Source organism: Cryptomeria japonica, chromosome 3 (genome assembly GCF_030272615.1).
Source record: "Cryptomeria japonica chromosome 3, Sugi_1.0, whole genome shotgun sequence".
Taxonomy (NCBI): Eukaryota; Viridiplantae; Streptophyta; class Pinopsida; order Cupressales; family Cupressaceae; genus Cryptomeria; species Cryptomeria japonica.
The window spans coordinates 424142566-424163265 of NC_081407.1; the positions used below are offsets into that span (position 1 = coordinate 424142566).

The 20700-nt window shown below is 38.7% G+C and overlaps 1 protein-coding gene across 2 annotated transcripts in view; it reads right to left on the reverse strand.

Moving 5' to 3' along the window:
* LOC131070436 (serine/threonine-protein kinase 1) overlaps nucleotides 1-20700 on the reverse strand; it is a 237942-nt gene that overhangs the window by 17109 nt on the left and 200133 nt on the right. The window contains exons 15-17 of one of the 2 annotated variants that reach the window (XM_058005968.2): nucleotides 4386-4629; nucleotides 3945-4160; nucleotides 3619-3767 (exon numbers count right to left, since the gene is read on the reverse strand). In XM_058005968.2, the coding sequence (XP_057861951.1) occupies nucleotides 3619-3767; nucleotides 3945-4160; nucleotides 4386-4629 (609 nt within the window). The remainder of the gene's footprint in view (nucleotides 1-3618; nucleotides 3768-3944; nucleotides 4161-4385; nucleotides 4630-20700) is intronic. The other variant, XM_058005969.2, reaches the window with a different exon arrangement.

Below are 20700 nucleotides of genomic sequence, written 5' to 3' on the forward strand. Positions count from 1 at the left end.
AAGGCTATCAGCAGCACTATGGGATTACCGCACGACCTACAAAGTCACTACAAGGCATACCCCGTTCCAGCTCATGTACGGACAAGAGGTTGTGGTACCTGCAGAATACACCATACCAAGCTTGCAGGTGGTAGTGGACAATAGACTTGGTAATGAAGAGAGTCTGAGTGCAAGGCTTGACAACCTGGTAAAATTGGATGAACGGAGGGTAATGGCACAATGGGCAACGGAGGTAGCACAACGGCGACGGAAGTTCTAGCATGACAAACACCTGCGGCGAGTCAACTTTCGACCGGGGCAGTTGGTAATGAAGTATAACGGTTGTAACAAACTGTGACCAGGGAAGTTCAAAGTTCATTGGCTCGGACCCTATAAAATCAAGGAGGTCGGGAAGAACTGAGCAGTGAAGCTATACACCTTGGACGGCAACCCAATTAGGGACCCAGTAAATGGTTCGAAGCTGAAAGCTTATAGAGAACAAAACAAACCTGTGATAGCAATCAACATGTTGGGATATGCTACAAAGGGAGACTAGACCATCGAGCAAAGTAGGGAAGTGGAAGAAGACCCGGTGGTGAAAGTAGAGCCTTATCGAAGGGAGGAAGACTGGGCCAAACCGCTCACATTCATGGAAGAACGACTTGTGCCGAGGCGGGTGGAAGGTGTTGCGGTTCCAAGGATCAAGAAACACCTCACAAATGCATACTTTGGGGACCCGACTGTGTGGGTATGGATTTCAGGTCATTGGAAGAAGCGGGCCCCAAATGAGGGTCTTCGAGAGGGGTATGTAGCGTATGATATCGATGAAGAAGTCGAAGCCAAAAGGAAAACTGAGAATGGAAATAAAGAGGAACCTGCAAACCTGGAGGAAGAACTTGACCTAGAGGAGTATGGGGCAACTCTAGGACCTTGTTTGAAGATGGTGCTGAAAACAAAAGACTTGTTCATCATCGCCTCCCAGCCAGGCGAATTGGAAGCCATACCAAACTCATTGTACCAGGTGATACCTAACCCTGCAAGACCCCCGGAGGTGGACGGAGAAAAGGTAACACAGTACCAGCAGTACGGAGACCGGTATATCGATGGGTGGTATAAGGGAGTGGGACCCGCTCTGTTGGTCGATAAGATATGGGATCTGGAGTACGTGGGGACATGTTGTGCAGAAGAATGCTATAGGAGGATGTTGCACGTATGTATGTGGTTGCAAGATTCGGAGATAAAGTTAAGGCCTCAGGACGACCCTTCAGGAGTAAAGAGGAACATAGAAGATGGGGATGCCAACCAAGGACCAAATAAAAGATGGAAGGTAATCAGAACACACGACAAGGGAACAGCAAAGAAAAAATCAAGTATCCATATAGCAAAGAGGAAACTAAGGGGGCAAAAAAATTTAGAGGCATCTAAAAGGGCAATAAGCTATCCTGTAGATCAGAAAGGGCTAAATGCACGACAAAAACGGACCCCGAGATACCTTAGTAAATTGAAGGTACGAAAGGTTGAATTTAAGAAATACTATCGCGTGAAGATTTTAAAGCAATTGTGGAAAAAGAAAAGTATGTGGAAAAAATAAAGAGGACAGGGTTAGTAAGCATAAAAAAATTAAAATGTAAAGCAAAAGTAATGGAAGTAAGTAGGGGAAAAATACATTTAATAAAAAGGCACTTATTTTATTAAAAATTAATGAAATATTTATGCCTAACCCTAACCCTGGAAAGATCAAATGATTATAAAAAGCCCCAAAGAGCCCCTTTGTACACACCGCAAAGGCAGAATCAAATCCGAGGAAGCAGAACTTGTCAAAGAGAAAATTTCAGAGGAAAAAGAAGTTGCCAAGCAAGATCGTACGGGTCCGTATGCCTCACACCAGCCCAAGCACAGACTGTACGACCACCACGAGCTGAAGAAACTGCATCATTCGTACGAACGACAGAGGACAAGACAGAAGAAATTCGCGAGGTGGAGCCGGAGGATCCGTACAGCCTTGACAGACCGTATGGTGTACAACCTGAGAAAGGAGTGGATAGCCCGTATGGTGCACGACCAGGCGAGAGAGAAAAGAGTCCGTACGACGTACGACCAGCAAACTGTGAAACCCGTGCATACTTGTATCATTCGTACGGTGTACGATCGGCGAAGAAGAAAGCCTTGCATAGTCCGTATGGTATACGGCCCACGAGGCAAGGAATCCATACGTGTGGGGGAGACATCGTACGGCAAAGCATTACACTCGACATCACAGGAAACCAATCCCTACGATCTTGTACGGATATCAGCCGATAAAGAAGGAAGGTCGTGCAGCTAGAAAACGTGCATCCCGTACAGGTAGGATCTATACAATCCCTTCCTAGCAGGCATCCGTACATGCAGGGAGCAGTTACAAAAAAAATTTGAGGGTATCTGTGTAGAAATTTGTGCCATCCGTACAAAGCTATGTGCAGAGTTTGCGCAAGTTGAAGGAGTTGTACGACCAGGAAATACCACATATAGGCTTCACAGGTAAATTGGTACAATGGTCCGTACTAGTTGGGGGGACCCTAGCCACGCAACAAATTCGGACCGTTATAATAACAACCAGGAAGCAGGAAAAGACAAAGGAAAAAATCAGCACAGCCAACATAGTGCCACCATGACAGCTACAGAGCCTAGCAGCAGCAGCAAGAAGGCGAAGATCAGACCAAAAGTGCAGAAGGACCTGAAAGGAATCACTGCAGAAAATGTGGCCTTCGAGAGCGTGACCGGAAGCGAATGTCGTACTTGGTGGGAGGAAACCCCTTTTGACCATGTGGATAAAGGATTCTCTCAGAAAACCACAAGTGGACCATGCCATTCAGATGCCAACATTCAATATCAAGGATTTTGAACCTGTGTTGCCGACCATGGTGTCTAGATACAATCGCCACGAAAGAGCCTCCATCATTCAGTTCCAGGGCTGCATAGTACGGGTTTCCTTCAAGGCTGAGGACTTCGGGAGGGTATTTGGTATACTCGAGAAGGGAGCATCTACAGCAAAACCGGCCAAGAAGCTCACCAAAGAGAAAAAGAAGTGGCTGTTGGACTTGGTGTGCAGAGATGACCTGACGGAAGAACAATGGAAGAGTGTCTGGTCTGATAGTAGGGGATTGAAGCGTGCTTTTTTTTTATAACCTGCCAAATTTCTGAATCAAACATATAGAATCTTTTAATGAAATGGAATATATTTTCAGATTAAAGTTAATTTTATGAAAATAAAGCAATAGGGGAAATGGAAACACGTTGTAATATGTGTACACTTGTTTATTAATTAGGGAGGAAGTTACATCGTTTGTAACTTACATATATGTAAGTTGCTTAGTTATGTTATTAGATAATTAATGTCTAAGTCATTACAATCTTATAAACATTAAACCTACACCTTAATACCTTATTTCTAATAATTAATTTATACATTAGTTATTTTATTAGACAATTAATGCATGTCATTACAACATTATAAATATTATTATATTAATATCATCTATATTGATACCTTATGTCTAAACATTATGTCTAATATTTAATTTAAGAATTCAATGTTAAAAAATGCGTCATTATTTCTAAACTTCTAAAATGTATTGTTTCTGAAATTTAGACCCAACTTACATTTTATGATAGGCCAGAGCTCTTGCAAGATTTAGCAGTGTTGGACTTGTAGCAAGTCTTTGGCACACACTTGGAGGAAGAGGCATCTGTAGACACTCATAGATACCACCAAATTCATTGATGTGAGTAAACCCATGTACAAATAAGTTCTGGACATAAGAAGAAAAAAGAAATGTGACTAGCATAAGGTTTTGAAACATTAATTTAGAAAGTCACAAGTCATACAAAATGATGGCAGTATAAGCTCTTAGCCTGAAAAACAGTCAGGAAATGGAGCTAAAACAGTGACAAGAAATCATTTGAGTAGAAGATCAGAAGCATCATACCTCATTATTTGGAGGCTTTCTTCCTCTCCACAGCTGTCCATCACCAAGGCTTACACCATTGTAGAGCTCTTGAATTGCTTCCAATGCAATAGCACCACTGTGGTCTGGTTCCCCTTCACCGTACATATTATCTGATATCAAAGCAATGGGAGATATATCTGTGGCTTTCAAAAATGGGATTGGCACTGTATTACCAGCAGCATATATAGATGACAGCTGCACAAACATTAAAATTTATAAATCTTATGATGGAAGAAATGAAGAATAACAATAAAAGAAAAATGCATCAGCCACAGAAATCTTGAAATGATGAGGTAAAAACAATGCAAAAGTAGAATTCAACAATAAGGACATAAAACTTCAATAAAGGTCTAGTCAATATCTTTCAACAAGTACCACACTTTGGCTATAGTTGCTAAAAGCTTCGAATGAGGAAAATACCTTGTCTTGTAGAGCAAACCCTTGGCGACCAACAGTAGCAGAATTCTTTAGCGTGCCTCCAACTATACTAGGACTTGGCTGAGCTTCACTATCATCTCCTTGTTTCTTTCTAGGAAGTGTCTTTCCATGAGAATGTGGACTTGGTGAACTGGGAGAAATTGAAGCATCTAGATCATGTGAAGCTCCTAATACTATCCCAAGGATTGATGAGGCTGCCTTAGATCCAACATCTGTCATCTCAGCCCTGGTAGGAATGTTATCAAATGCATTTAACACATTAAAAAAATAGATGATTACAAACACTATAGCATAGGTTAGTATTCCAATTTCCATGGTCAAGTCATACAACAGTGTGTCTTAAGTGACTCAACTTCTTATGCATTTACACATCAAAAGAAACTACATGGAAGAAAACCATTGATTTTATGAAATCCAATTTAGTACCACTCCAAATAGCAATGACATGATAGAAAAATCACCATGAATAACATATTTCCATCCACTCAGTCCAAAGGTATGATATTTCATGGATATCCCAATTCAGTGTCTTATATATGCTCAGGTACCACCTAAGCTCTATCTCTATATAGTAAGCCATCGGAGAGGAACCCTATATATATATGGGGCAGTCCCCCGCATTGTCCCTGCTTAATCTTCATGTGATCTAGGACACCCGATAGTAAAGTAATATGATTCTCGATTGCAGACTGTGATTGATTGTGGCTTACTAGACTATCTATTCAATTTTGTTCTCAATGGGGAATGAAGATTGTCGGATGCTCTACATCCAGCCGAAATGATAACCTTATTGAAGGGATGAGCTTCAGTTTGGAACCAACCTATTCAGTTGTGGCCGGCTCTTGAGTTTGGAACTTGGTTCCAATCTACCCCAAGGGACTACCTAAAAGCTACCTCAGGGGCCTACTGATAAGATCAAAGGACACTCCATTCAACCTTTTTCATATCAACTAGGTCATCGATAGGTAGGAGGTCTTGACTAGATCTACAGCCTAGCTCAAAGTGTGGAATTGAACTATACAATATATGCAATACAAATCAAATGCACATCTCATCTTTTTATCTGATACAAGACTATCCCATAGAGATTAGGATAGGGTATTGATTAGAAGAATTTATATATCTGTATATTTGTCGATTGATTCTAACTCCAACAATTGATTCAAGACTTGAGCGACTAAAGTAATCGTATTGAGAAGGGGAGATGGCCTATATAGATCCCCTACTCCAGTTGAGAGCCCCTCACTCACATTGCATTCTTGCTTGTATGTACACTAGGCGATATATAGAACTATATGGTGGCACCTACCTGCTGTGACGTTTTCACCCCGCCCCATTGCCAAATGCCCTCCCCCCCCCCCCCCCCCACTTTTTTGCTTTCTAGGATAGTGCTAGAGTCTTTGCTATTAGCCTTTGCGTTGAAGAGGTGTGGTTTCTCAAAGTGGCCAAGAGCTAATCAAGTCAAGTTTCTCTCTCTTATTTATTTGAAGTTAGTCAGTTGCGAAAGCTTAGGAAATGAATGATTATTCCATTTGATCATCATCATTGGCTTATGAGATGTGAGATGAGGTGTCTTGGGTGAAATTTGACTAAGTATAGGAAAATTTCCTTTGCTCTTCAACGGCATTGATAGTCACTTCCTTTGCCCTTCAATGGCACTGAGAGTCACTTCCTTTGACATTCCTTGGCATTGACAATCACTTCCTTTGACCTCTTAGAAGCAATATGTGAGATGATGTGAGATGAGGTATCAATTCGAACGAGGATGGAAGGAAGTTTGATGAAGGAGTCCCTTAGATTAAGTTCCATCAACTACGCAAAGCCTCCTTCGTCATCCAAGTGGTCTGATTGCACTTCATTAAGATGCAGATTGTAGGGGAGAAATTTGGCTAAGTACATGAAAATTTCCATTGCCCCTTCGTAGGAGCGAATTCCATATCCATTGCTCCTTCCTAGGAGCGAAATTGGCTTCCATTGCTCCTTCTTAGCAGCGAACTTCCTCCCCAAGCCCTCTATGACATCTAAAACACCCTGTGGTCATCATATGCTGCCTTCGTCAAAAAATGAATTCAATTCTCGGCCAGCAACCTTGAATTTGACTAAGTATGAGGTCATTTCCTTTGCTCCCTCTTAGGAGCGAACTTGACTTCCTTTGCTCTTTCCTAGGAGCGAATTTGGCTTCCTTGGCATACTTAAGGGTGGTTTGATGAATTTCAACTAATGCACCCTCGCTTTGATCATTAAAAGGATCAATTTCTTGGAGATTTTGATAAAGAATCGCTAGAAGTGGTGATTTGAAGTCACTTCCTTTGCTCCCTTATAGGAGCGAAGTGCACTTCCATTGCTCTTCCATGAGAGTGAAATTGTTTCTAAGGCCTTCCTTGAAGGTAATTTGATGCATCTACACACATGGAGAGGGAAACCCCAAGACTAAGTTGAAGAAAAGGCAAATTGATGAAACCAATATAAGTGGCGAATTTAGTGTACTTCCATTGCTCTTCAATTGGAACGAACTTGTCTTCCTTTGCTCCTTCATGAGAGCGAAATGGCTTCTAAGGCATGCTTTGAAGATCACTTGAAGCGTTTCCACACAAGGGGGATGAGAAACTTAGGGTATGAATTGGTGAAAGGAGCAAACTTCTTTCTTTGCTCATCCAGAGGAGCGACTTGCTTTGCCCAAGCATAGGAGCGACTTCCATTGCTCATCCACAGGAGTGACCTCATTTCCATTGCTCCTCCATAGGACCGAACTTCTTCCTTTGCTCATCTATAGAAGCGAATTTTTTCCTTTGCCATCTAAGAAGGTTGATTGCACTTTATTGGGAGGTAAGTTGCATATGTAAAATTTGGCTAAGTATTGGAGAACTTCCTTTGCTCCTTGATAGGAGCGAACTTCCTTTGCTACTTGAGAGGAGTGAACTTCCTTTGCTACTCGAGACGAGCGAACTTTCCTTCCTTTGTGTATATGCAAGGCATCCTTTGTAGGAGAGTTGATGAACCTAGGTGAATGGGGGAAGAAACCTTAAGTGATCTGTATGCCTCACCTTAGATACCACCTTCCCTTTGCTCGTTAACATGGCATAACCAAATGAAGGGATCAAATTGATGAAGAAGTTGATAGAGAAGGCAATTTTAGCTAACTTTCTTTGCTCCCACTTTGGAGCGAACTTCCCTCTTGCTCATTGAAAGGTCCGATTGGATAGGTGTTTTGGAGATGAGGTTTTAATTCAAATGGAAAATGTTTAAAAATCAATCTAGTCGACCCTATAGGAGATAATGTTTTTTGTGCAATACCTTACCAAGTCGGCCTACGAAGGAAAAGACACACTTATTCCTTTGACGCCTATAAAGAGGCATTCAAAATTATTCATTTGAATCATCGTTTCAAAGCAAATTTCTCCTCCAAAAGCGGAGCAGCGAATTCAATAACAAGAGTAGCGAATTCAATCAGAGGTGCAGCGAATTGGATCAGATATAAAGTGAATTCAGTCATCCACCTCCAGCATCAGCGAGCTTCCTAAGCATTATCAATCACATCTTTTGGTTAGAGGCATCAATTCAGGGTTAAAATTGTCCAAATCAAACAAAATCAGAGCACACGAGGAATAAAAGACGGATGAAATTAGGTATATGTTATGTGTGTTTGATACCTACTTGTATGTTTTGCAGGTGGTAAAGTAGGAGATCAAAGGGGGCAGATTGTAGGAAGGTCAACACAGTATTCCAAGGAGGAAATTTCAACATCAAGGCCAAGTTTGAGACATGCAAAGGGGAGATCAAGGTCAAAGTTTTACAACATGAAAGTCTATGCTATAAAGTGTATCAACAACCCTCACCACTTCAGAGTTAAACATGGAAATAGATATCTTCAAGAGGGAGGATTTCATCGACAATCACAAGGGTATCAAGGAAGGTGACTTCACAAGAAGGATTTTGAGGTATTCAAGAACTCTTACTGCATCATGATGACATGAAGAGGTCAAAACCTTGAAGGGTAAAGGAGAGATTATACAACTATCTCAAGGCAAGATAAGCAAGCAAAGATGGAGGATTGACTCGACCATAACAATGCTTCCCATCATCATCACCACATTGAGCGAGCTTGAGATGTTGAGCATCAAGAGATATTGCTCAACATTCCTTCATGATAATCTATTTAGTCTACAAGCAGATTGAGGTGTCATCCTAGTCATCATTCCACCAATCGGAGGATTCTAAATCAGCATGTCCAGACTCAATGAACCAAGCTCATCCATGGGGACAAAACTCCAATGTACCTACCCCCACTATCTATTGGTCAAATATTCAAGAGAGGACATGTGTCCAAATGTTGAAATTATTTCATTGGCTAAAAAAAGTTTGTTGTAACAAAACCTAATTAGGGTTTTCATCTTGTAATCTCGACCATTGATCTCAAATTGATCTAAGCCTTTGAATTGTAACGAGCTCTCTATATAAGGCTCAAAACTTCTCATTTGTAAAGGTTAATAGAGGTTGATAGCGAATAGCAGGTTAATAGTTAATAGATCAGTAGTTCAAGAATAGTTTAGTAACAAATAGAAGCTAGAGTAGAATAGGAAGAGAAGGCAGAAAAAGTTGCCAAATTTGTAAATAAACATCCTTTTCATTGAAGTTATGGTAGAATGTGTTGTTTCTTCTACAATTGCATGGTTTCTTGTTGGATCTTCATGTTAGACAATGATAATTAGTTGAATGATAGAGTGTTGTGCACGATTCATGGTGAAACTCCTAATCCATACCACTATGTAATGTCCCCATTTTTGCAAGCATCAGAGTTCGCGAGATTAGCCTATTATTTTGACCCTCGTAGGCTAGTATGGTGGATTAGATGGTCCAGTTTGGGAGTTTTGGAGCTCTTCAGATGGTCGTTGTCAGTGTTTACCTCTCCAGGTTGTGGGTATATTCTGAGGCTAGGCAATTCAGAGGTTTTTGGTTCCATTTTGAGGGACTTACTATTTAGAGTAAGTCAATGGATGTTAGAGAGGGACCCTTACTATTTTTAGTAAGGCAGTTGGATGCACAGTGGATACAATGGTTAACTCCCATATTCAATCGGAATTGAGAAATAATGATTAATGATGGAGTTATAATGTTATAATTATTATTAAAGTTATATTTTAATAATAATTGATTATTAAGTGCATATCATTGATAAATTAAGTGGACTTTATTTAAAAGGGAGATTTAAATGTTTTAAAAGTATATAATAAGTGATAAAGTGTTATTTAAAGGGGAGATATAAGTGTTTAATATAGTATGCTTTATATTCTAATGTTGTGCACCTAAAGGAGGGAAAAAAGAAATTAAATTAAATTAAATTAAAGGAGATGAAGACAAATGCAAATTAAACATTATAAAAGGGGATTTGGATTTCATTTCATTCATTCTTGAATCATTCAACATTTGTCTTTTTTGCAGAAGCTTTGTCTTTGAAGATGAAACCTAGGATTTCACTTTAAATTCAATCTTGGAGAGTGTAGCCACTCTTCAATTGTGTTGGTGGCTTCACAGGGAGGTCACATTTGAGCTTTATTGGAGGAAATATCAATTGTTTCACAAGGGGTTTTGAAGTTTATTCTTGGCAGATCAGAAGTTTGAAGATAAATATTTATTGAATACATTTAATGCTGGTTTGTCCTTGCTTCAACATTGGCACGTGGGAGTCTTCTTGTGCTACATTATTCAGGTGGAGACATTAATAAGTATAGCAGATAGAATGGATTATCAGTCATCTACACTGTTGTTTCATTTCCAGAATTTTGGAGGGTTAGTTATCTTCTAAATTCCGGGTATGCTTTTGTATTGTAAAGGCTTTAAAGAGATAATCAATAGATTAAGGGTTGCATTTTAACTGTTTAACAAATTACCCATTGCTGTTGATGAAGATTTCAGTCTTGAATATGCATGCCAAGTGTTTGTAATAATGTCCCTTTGCTGTAGATGAATATTGTACTCCTTAGGATGCATGGTAAATATTTGTAGAATTGCCTTAGTGTTGTAGCTGCATATGCATCATCATTCTCAATCATATGCTTGCACTTCAAGTTCATTTAGTGGCTGCAATCTATTTCCGGTCATCTCAAATATATTTTCAAGTTATATCAGCATATCAAATCACATTCAAAAAACCAAAAAAAAAAACAATCAGCATCAAGACCAGATTGTTGGCAAAGTGTTTGACAATATTCCTTGAGCCTTTAATCAACAACTTGAGGTCAGATTAGTCAAGGGATATTACTAACGAGCAGTTTGTTGATTGCAAATTCGCCTTGTGTGGTCAACTGGAATACTGGAATGAGCTTAAGTTTAATTGTTATTCAATCATTGATATGCATTCGATTAATGGTGTCTATGGTCGATAATGATTTGAAAATCATCTAATTTCCTTAGAAGATCGCACTAAACTTTGTGAAGTTGTTGCTTTGCATGTCAAAGCAAGGCTTAGTTGAGTTTCACCAAAGACTGTCCATCGTTCCTACATTCTTAGACTTCTTAAACCCTACGTCTTTTGCCCTTTTTTATTCTCCAAGCAAGTAGTTAGAATCTAAGATCCAGCAATTCAAGCATTCAATTATTCAACGTAAGTCCCCTTGGATTAACAACAATCACAACGACCGATTGAGCTTATCCACAAGTCGTGACCCAACATTAGGAACCTTGGAGTCTTCCAATTGATCACATAATTTAGCATTTGGGAAGATTTTGCTCAAGAGAGGAGAAGATACCTTGGTATTTTATTTTGTGTTTGTGTAATGTCCCCTACTTGATCTATTTCAATATGCTAAAATCGATTGATATTCTTCAATTAGTTATTAACAAGTTCTTATTTATTTTCCTCATTAAATGATTAATTTCATTATTCATAGTTTTTAATATAGATATCAAACCCTGCCACTACTTCAGTTTTAAGGGAGAAGGGTCTATGTATGTTACCAAAGCGCTTAGAGACCAAATACAATAGGTTCCCTAAAAGTTTACAGATCCAAGCCCTTACCTATCTTGGGTCTATACCCTCAAGGCTTATGGGTCACTGATCCCCACCCTATCTTGGGACTTAACCTATTGCTTGGATTTAGACTACCCCTCTTTGGAACATCTCATTCCCATCTTCTTAAATACTAACAGTAATAACATGATTTAGACTATAAATATACTAATTTCTTATGTATTATGAATATATATGAAATTAAGTATGACTGTCATACATATTGCAGTCCATATTAATATTACTATTAATCCTGCATAATAACATTATCAAGTTTCATATATTAAGCATACATACTCAACTGATCCCCATGCATACCACCAAGAACAAAGATGTGACTGCTTGTAACTTAATAACAGTTCTGATCTTATCAATCCATTTTGATGTTATTGGATGCTTTGATTCCTTTCCTTTATATCTCTCAATGTGAGGGAGAGGTCACACCTCTTCATCATGCATGCCCTCTGGCAATAGGCACACCCTTTTACCATTAGCACCTTTTGAAAGAGTGCAACTCTTCATTATTTCTGCCCTTTGAAAGGGACATAACCTTTCATAATTAGATCTGCACTTCTCATTTTTCAAATTCTCCCCCCCTCAAATGAGTTTCTCTTCTCCCTTTTATATCTCATGTTTGAGGAAGTCACAACTTATCATTTCATGCCTTTTGACCTTTCATTAACTTTACTCAAATTTTAATTACATTTAATGATATCTTTTATATTTTAATTTTATTTTCTATATTTATTCTTTTGTATTTTAATTTTATTATTATTTATTATTAAATTATATTTCAAAGTAGGGACATTACAGTTTGATTGTGCATAAAAAACACATCAACACTACCTATAGATATGGCCTTAGAATTTGTGCTATCACCACTTCTACTTGATCGTTAAATAGCTCAATGATCTCTCTATCAAAGTAGCCGGAAACTCCTTTGTCCCTCCTTGGGCACGAGTATCCCTGTATCCGTTCCCATATCCAAAATGGATACATATCTGATAAAACCTGGATACATGTCAAATAATGTACCCACGCGTGCCCAAAAAATCTCGATTTCCAACCATGCTAGATACTATGTAATTTGATTTTTTTTAAATTTGACATAAATCTTCCCAAATTTAATTTTTAAAAACTTCATTCATGCATTTTGAAAAAAAAAAATCGGTATAAACAAAACCTAGACTAAATGAGAAAGACAAATGAAATGTTTTTCTATTTCAGTGACCCATTTTTGGGGTTAATTTCCAATGCAACTCTACTATTTTTGCATATTGTAAAATCCTAAATCAACTTATCATTATTTATGTAGCAATTGTGTCTATATTGCTTTTGAAGTAATGAAAATCTCCTCGAATAACTTAAAAATTTGTGTTAAATATACGTGTATGTGTTTTTTTATGAATGATGTATCCAGTTGTATCCATATTGGGGGTCTTAAAAAAATTGGCCGTATCCGTATGTATCCGATATCGTATCTGTATTTGTATCCATATTCGTGTCCATGCAACTTTTCTCTCTATAGATCATATTTATCCCACCTAGTTGTTCCACCCAAAGTGGTGGGAGAGAGTGGACCAAAGATCCTCCCATCTCCCACTCCCACTCTATATGACATTAGTATTTATATTCTAGACTGAAACATTGCTATACCACTCTAGCTTAATTTTGAGGAGGCCAAGGTCCATCTATGTCTAGATCTATATGCTCTAGATCTCATCTATATCTAGTCAAGGCCCCTAGCCTATTATATAATGGATCAATAGATGGATGGCTCAACCCCAACCCCATCTATAAGGTGGAGTTAAAGTCTAGCCCATCTCCCTCATTTTTGATGCCCTATGCTACTAACCCCACCTCAACCTAACTACCCCAACACCAACCACATGGCATTAGGGCCCCAACCAATCGGGCTACTTACCCACTCACTCACTCACATGTTAAATCTTGATTAAGGGCTCCAAATCAAGCCTACATATTTAGTATTGAATCAAATCTTTCTGAACAACAGATAAGATAGGAGAGCTAGCTATGGCTTTAAGCCCAACCAAGATAACTATGGAGAGGCACCTCTATTCACAGGGGTGAAGCAAATAGCTAATAAATTATTCGCTTCTAGAGACTATCTTAGAATAGTAGGGGCCACTTCATTAAGGAATTATTTGCTTCATTTATCCTTCAAATAGTGGCACTAACAAAGCAAAGGACTTATGGTAGCTTCTCCCACCCACTCCACTACCTAGGTTTGTAGGGTGAAATGGGTAGGTAGAGGCGAACACAACAAGCCTAGAGGAGGTAAATGTAGAGTGTAGTGTTCCAATGTAGAATGAATGTGGAGTACAATGCAAAAAACATCACAAAGTTGTGATCTACTCTATAATCAATGTAACAGCAATCCCATAAATGATACAATGAGAGCTATAGAACAAAGGTTCGGGATACTTTCCTATCGATCATTCTAGTGCCTCGAAATTCCATCACTAGACATGAAGAATACTCCCAAGCCACAAATGAGATGTTACTAAACAAGGTAAATGAGGTTGTAGTGTGAGTTGATAGAAGAAGGGTATAGCAAGTTGATGGCAATATCCATTAGGAGGCTAGAAGGGAAACTTTTGATATACAAATTAGTTTGTGTATCCCGCCAAGTGAATTACGATTCAAGGTGGCATGGAAGAGGTAAATCAATCCCCATATCTAGACCTTTTTGCTCTCTCGAAGAGCACCTTGCTGACCAACCTAAGAGTCGGCCTGAACGAGGAGGAGGAGGTAAAAAGTAAAAAAGAGAAAGAGTGAGGAGTAACGCAGCGAGCAAACCAAGAGTGGTGAGCTCTGAGCACGATGGGTATTGTGTCCTTGTAAGGGAATGAAGGAAAGACATTGCAAACCTCTCAACAAGAAGTAGATGATAGAAGGGATCTGCCTTATATCAAGCCTACAATGAGATAGAATGTAGTACAAAATATGGCTCACCAACCTATATTTCCATGTCCATGTTTCTAAGTTGTGCAAAGAATGTCAGATCAATTGGAATTGTCAAATAACACTATTTGTGAGAAGAATGATGTGATGGAAACTTATTCAAAGGCCCTTGCTAACACTTCAAGGGCCAAACTAGTCCATCCAACCTTTCCTTCAATAAGGGGGCTGCCTAACACAAATAGAAAATTTCAAAATAGTAGTTCAAATGGTGGTAATGGTTCAAATGGTGGCATTGCTAATCGATGATATGAAATTGAATAATTGTGCATACTCATCTTGGGCGCCACTAGCAACATTATGCACTTTTACCCAAATGCTCAAAATTCAACTAGACTACAACCACAAATTCTCATTACCAATTAGACTCAAGCGAAATGAAAGTGGTGGGAGGAGTCAAGGTTCTAGAAGTAGTGGCATCGGTTGTCGTTCTACCTGTTGTCCTCATTTTTGTTTTCAAACATGATGGACCAATACATAAAATTTTGTCAAAAAATGAAAATTTTACTCAATAGCACGCTTCCTAAGGCAGAATTTCGCCTTACCCTTTGATTGGACTAATCCTCAGTCCATCCACAAACCACGTTTCGAATTTCATCGTATTCTGGTTTCATTTGCTATGTCTTTCCTTCAATTTCAGGTTTTTTCTCCCTGAATGCAAGTGGGAAATTTTCCTTAAGTTGCAAGTTTTATGTTTTCCTTTGTTTTAGTCTTTGTAGGGAAATTTTTAGTTAATTACAAGTGCACTTTATGAAATTAGAACTTGTAACTTGCTTTTTATTTCCCCCTTGTTGTTTTTTGTCTTTTAAGTCATTGTAGGAACTTCCAAACATATTACAAGTGAAGTTTAAGTTATAAAGTTTAAATAAAACTTGTAATTCTTTAAAAAGTTCCACTTAAGTGATTTTAAGTTATGGTAGGGGTTTTTCTCCTCTATTACAAGTTTTATAAAATCACTTTTACTTGTAATAGGGATTTTATTTCCCTACTACAAGTTTTATTTTTAAGTTCTTTTTCAAGTCACTTGTAAAGGGAATTTATTTTCCCTATCACAAGTTCTTTTTTTAAAGTTAAGTTATTAAAACTTGTTGAGGGGATTTTATTTTCCTCGTACAAGTTATTATAGCTTCTATTTCTCTCACCAAAACCCGATTTGCCTTATGAATGAAAATAAAGGCATTTTAAACTTGCTAAAGGGTTTTAGAAACCCAATTTGCTCTAGAATGGAGATAAAGTGACATTTTAAACTTGTAATATGAAGTAAGGAACCCGATTTTCACTATTACATGCAAAAATTGAAACTTGTTGTTCACTTCCAAGAACCCGACCAAGTATTTTTCCTCTCCTAAACCGATTTTGCCACAAATTCTTCCCGATTTTTGTGGAGAAATTCATGGATCAAGGAGGCGATATGATAGCAAGGCGGATTTTATGAGTTTGTGAACACGTTGCAATTCATTTGATAGACGTTTCATATTTCAATGCTACGTTTTAACCTCTTCAAAGCCGTTTTTGTTTGCCATGATTTGGGGTTTCCTTGACACGATTTCACTCCATCGTTGGGCATTTAGCTTTGGGTCTCTCCTATGTGGTATTTCCTTGAAGATTTGATCCTTTCTTCTTGCATCTTGAAACATGTTTTTGCTATTAATCTACAAATCCGAGTTTGCAAAAAACATGGCAAGGGTTTGGTGTCATTTTCTATTTAAGAGGTTGATTCTTCCTATCAAGATTGTTTCATCTCTTGAATAGACATCTTGGTTAAGCAAGGTAAGATTTCTTTTGGTTTTGCTTTATTTTTTCCTTTCTTGCTTTGTTTATTTTCTCTTCTTGTTTGATCTTCCTAGTTGTATATATGTTTATTTTGATAATTCTTGCCTAAAACGGTTTTGTGAGAGATTTTCCCCTTTGCAAAGTAATTTGTAAATTGCATTGATCTTCCCCATTTTCCCTCTTTACTTGCATTCGGGATTTTAAGTCCCGATTGCAAGAAGGATGAAAATAATTGATTTCTCCTATGGTTGGAATATTTTAATCATCTTTTGGTGAAATTCCAATTCTCTAAGTGGAAAAATACCCATTCTTTCAAAATCGGGATTTTAGAACCGGAATACATGTTGAAAGTTCTTCCCATTTTCTTGAAGATGACATTCTCAAAATCCTTCCATTTTTGTTCATACTCATTGCCTTTATCCGTACATTTCATTCACGCCATTTCCCACATGTCAAAATCTCATTTTTCACTCATTTCTCCATTTTCCGTTTTACAAGTATACTTGCATGCGGGTTTCAAAAATCCGATTGCATGTTTGTTCTTCCCCACTTGTATACTTGTAAAACATTCCCCAAGATCCGAAATTGGTCAAAGTCAAGTTTTAAACATTCCCATTTATTTCCCATCTTTCTGTCACAAAGTTGTGAAGTGCAAGGGCTGGAGTTCTTCCCATTTGAAGAAGGAAAAATTTTAGCTGCAGCTGATTATGATGTTGCTTTAACACTTTTAAGTCTTCATCACAGTATACTAAGTTGTTCTTCAATGTCAGATTTACCATCATCTCCCATTCCAAAGAAGATGAAGTATAAATATGACAAGTACCAGAATGAAGTTTCCCCTTCCCAAGTTTCCTCTCCTTTAGATCATATCAAGGATACGGAGATAGGGCATGTTGACATGTCAGAATTCATTAAAAGGGTGGAGGATCCGTAGGATAGTAATATGCAGCGGTTGTTGCACAGCCACATTCATCATGCATCTTCTTTTCCAGTGGCTGCCCTAGAACCTGAATTTGTTCTCGTTTGGGCTCACCATTTTGACAAGGAGACGAGAACCATTAGAAATGATGATGGTGAGGCAATAATCCGCCTTGATGCGGATGCTATTAAGAAAGTCTTCAAAATACCATCAGCACTTGTGTATATGGAGATTTCAAAGGATAGTGCAACTGAGAACTATGTCAAGAGGGAAAAAAACTGCAAACGCCACATTAATAGATGGATTCATGAGCCACAAGCCGCTTTCACAAGGTGGGCTAAGTTGTACCGTTGTGACTTCAAGTGGAAAATTGGAGACATCATCACTCTCCTCAATAGGATGATGGGTCTTGAGCACTCTAATGTTTTTGAGCCCAGGATGTATCAGTTTACCATGTTCATAAGGCAGTCCCATCATATATCATGGGGAGAGATTATCAGTGACGCTTTGTGTGAACAACTTGCAGCAATCCCTACTACCATGACATTCTACATGAACTCATACTTAGTGTATTTGGCAGCATCATTTAGACATTTCCCTGGTCTTTCTACCAAGGCTGATCGCTTGCTTATACCTGTGTGAGAATACTATGATCAGCTGCCCTTGAGACCTAGCAGATTACATTTCAGGAGTATTCAAGATGCATTCTTTGGTTACTTCATGTGTCAGTTCGACAAGACTCTAAAGAATAGAAGGGTGTCGGATGAAGCATGGGAAAGAGTGAATGAGTATGGTTGCTTGTTCCTTCAATTCCCGATTTTCACTTATATAAGAGTCGGATGCTACAGTGGGCAGCCATACATGCTTCCTAGATACTCAACTGATAAGATTATTCTTATGGAGTTGGGAAGACAGATCATGGCTGTACATGCACATCAATCTGTCAAACATAAGGTTGGGATGGGGATTTCTACAACCAACCCATTGAAGATTGATTGGTACTCCCTTATCACATCCACCAAAGCCAAAGCTATGGAGACCGAAATGCAGGAGATTAAACTCAAATGGTTTAAGTCAAGGGCAGATTTTGACTACCGAGGTATGAAGGAAAAGATCAAAAAGTTCTTCATACATGTACATCGCATTGAGGATATCTGAGTGGATCTTTGTACAGAAATGGAGGTTCTCAAGATGGCCTACTGCAGGCTCACCCTTGAGTAGGTTATTGATTTGAACCTAGTAGATATTCCGCAAGGGATGATTGATGATGGGAATGTGCTTGATGCAGAGTATGTCTCACGAAGGGTTGATGAAGCCCCACTTCCTTTAATCCAATGGTCACATAAAGAATGCACTTCCATTCTTGAAAGATTTCAGCCTATCTTAGCTAACACCAATACTTGGCTCAAAGGTAATGGTGTTAGACTCATCAAGATTAAGGTTGGAAAGGAAGACGACTCTACGGGTCCTCTTCGACGTAAGTCTGAGATTCAGATCTACAACAAGAAAGGTGCATCATCTTCAGGCACTAGGATCAAATTGCGGGTTAGTCGAGCAATAGTACTTCCTCCTGAGGAGGCGACAGTTCGTTGGAAAGAAAAATCCCAAATTCACATTCATGTGATTTATCCTCATAATCCGGAGGAAGAACAACAATCTGATGATGCTCCTAAGTCACTGGCTTCGGAGTTACCTCATGAGATTCCCTCCTCAATTTACATGGAGTTGCCTCTATCTCCTCCTGACACAGTGGTGGATGAGTCTCCTCAGAATGTCGTTCCTATTTCAGCAATTGAGCCACCTCTTGCTCATCAACAAGAGAGTTTGTTGGAAATCTTCGAGTATACTCCTACATGCACTCATTTGTCAGAAATTGATGCCTCTACTTCCGGCTTTGAAGAGTTTATGAGACAATCTTCATGCCCTTTGGTTACCGAGCAAACCATGGTTGCCATCCAGAAAGATACTTCTCCCAGGGTGACCACGATTGTTCAAACAGAAACGACTTCTCCTTTGTCTTCAATAGCTACTAGAGGAGAACTAGTCATTTTACCTCCATGGCTTAGTTCTTTTACTCCCAAGAGGAAGAAGCAGGAAATTTCTCCTAATGTCTTTGATTATCAGCAACTCAAGCAATCTAGGCCCAAGGTTGCCAAAAAAGCCAGGACAATCTCAAGGGTAACTGTTGACGGCAACAAGATGAAAGTGGCAGAAATTGTTGAACCTCTTGCAGATAAGCCACGTGAGGAAATGCAAGCTGCTGATTACAGGGTTACAAGGACAGAATTTGGTAAACAAACGCATGAAGTGGTCAAGCATGATGCCCAACAATCTGTAGCTTCACTAGTACAACGGTATGATGAACTTCTAGCGAAAAAAGACAAGCTAGAAGAGGAGAATAGGCAACTTGTTGCAGCTGTTCATAAAATCACAAAATCTATTGGTCAAGGGAGTAATCCTTCAAGTTCTTCCGGTTCACAAGAATCAATTTGGGGAGTTGAAAGAGTTGCTCAGAAGGTACAAGCGTTGGACTCTTGCGTGGATCAACTTCATGATCTGTGTGCGCAAGTGCTGAAAGACATATTCCAAATGATGACTAGGTTGGAGACCATTGAAGAAAAATTGAATTATATCTCTGAGACTTTCAAACAGAATTTGGAAAGCGTTGAAGGTAGCTTGACAATTTGGCACAAGATGCCTCGACAACAATTGAGTGTTCTTTAGGAGCATGCCATTATTCCTTTCAGGATCATGTATCTGGAATTTGAAGAAATTCTAGAGAACAAAGCCCTCCTCAAATCTCTCATTGAAGAGATTGATGACGCAATGAAATTGCGAGTTGAAGTATTCCAAGGTGTTGTTTCTCATTGTGAGAAGGCCTCTTGCAATATCATGAGTCAAAATGGAGAGTTGATACCAGAAGAAGTGCTTGCAGATCTACAAATGAAGATTCATAATGAGTGGAGTGAACAATTTTCAGCTACCTCAATTCAAGTTTTGATAAAACATCAAATTTTCCTGCATGAAATCCAGTCCACTTTGGAGAAGAACAACTCTGTGCTTCTTCAATGCCATGATACCATTGTGAAGACCATGATTGTTGCCAAGAGCACCCACAAGCCGAATCCTGCTGAGCTACGAACGATCATCCAGAAGTTCGAAGGATTCATATCTTCACATGTTGCAACTTAAGTGTTTTTCAACACTTAGTTGCATGTTTCAGAATTGTAATATCTTAGTTGTAGTTTTTTTTTGACAAGTTTACTTGTAAAAAACATTTTGTAAATTGCAAGTCAAGTCATTACTTGCACTTTTGTAATTACAAGTAGACGAGTAACAAGTCAATTTAGAATAGGAGTTGTAACTTTGAATAACTCATAGTTAGTTATTGAATGAGTCTTGGTGGTTGAGAGAATTTCTCAAGTTAGTTAGGATCCTCCCACCTTTTTCTCAAGACTCCTCTCCTATAAATACTGGAGGGGGTCTATTGTAATCTTTATCTTTTGGAAAGCAAGCAAAAACTATGTCAAATTTGTAGCAAAGAAGTCTTTGAGCTTTATGTGTAAATTGATGGATTGAAAGGAATAGAAAAAAATTACTCAAGTATTGAGACTTTG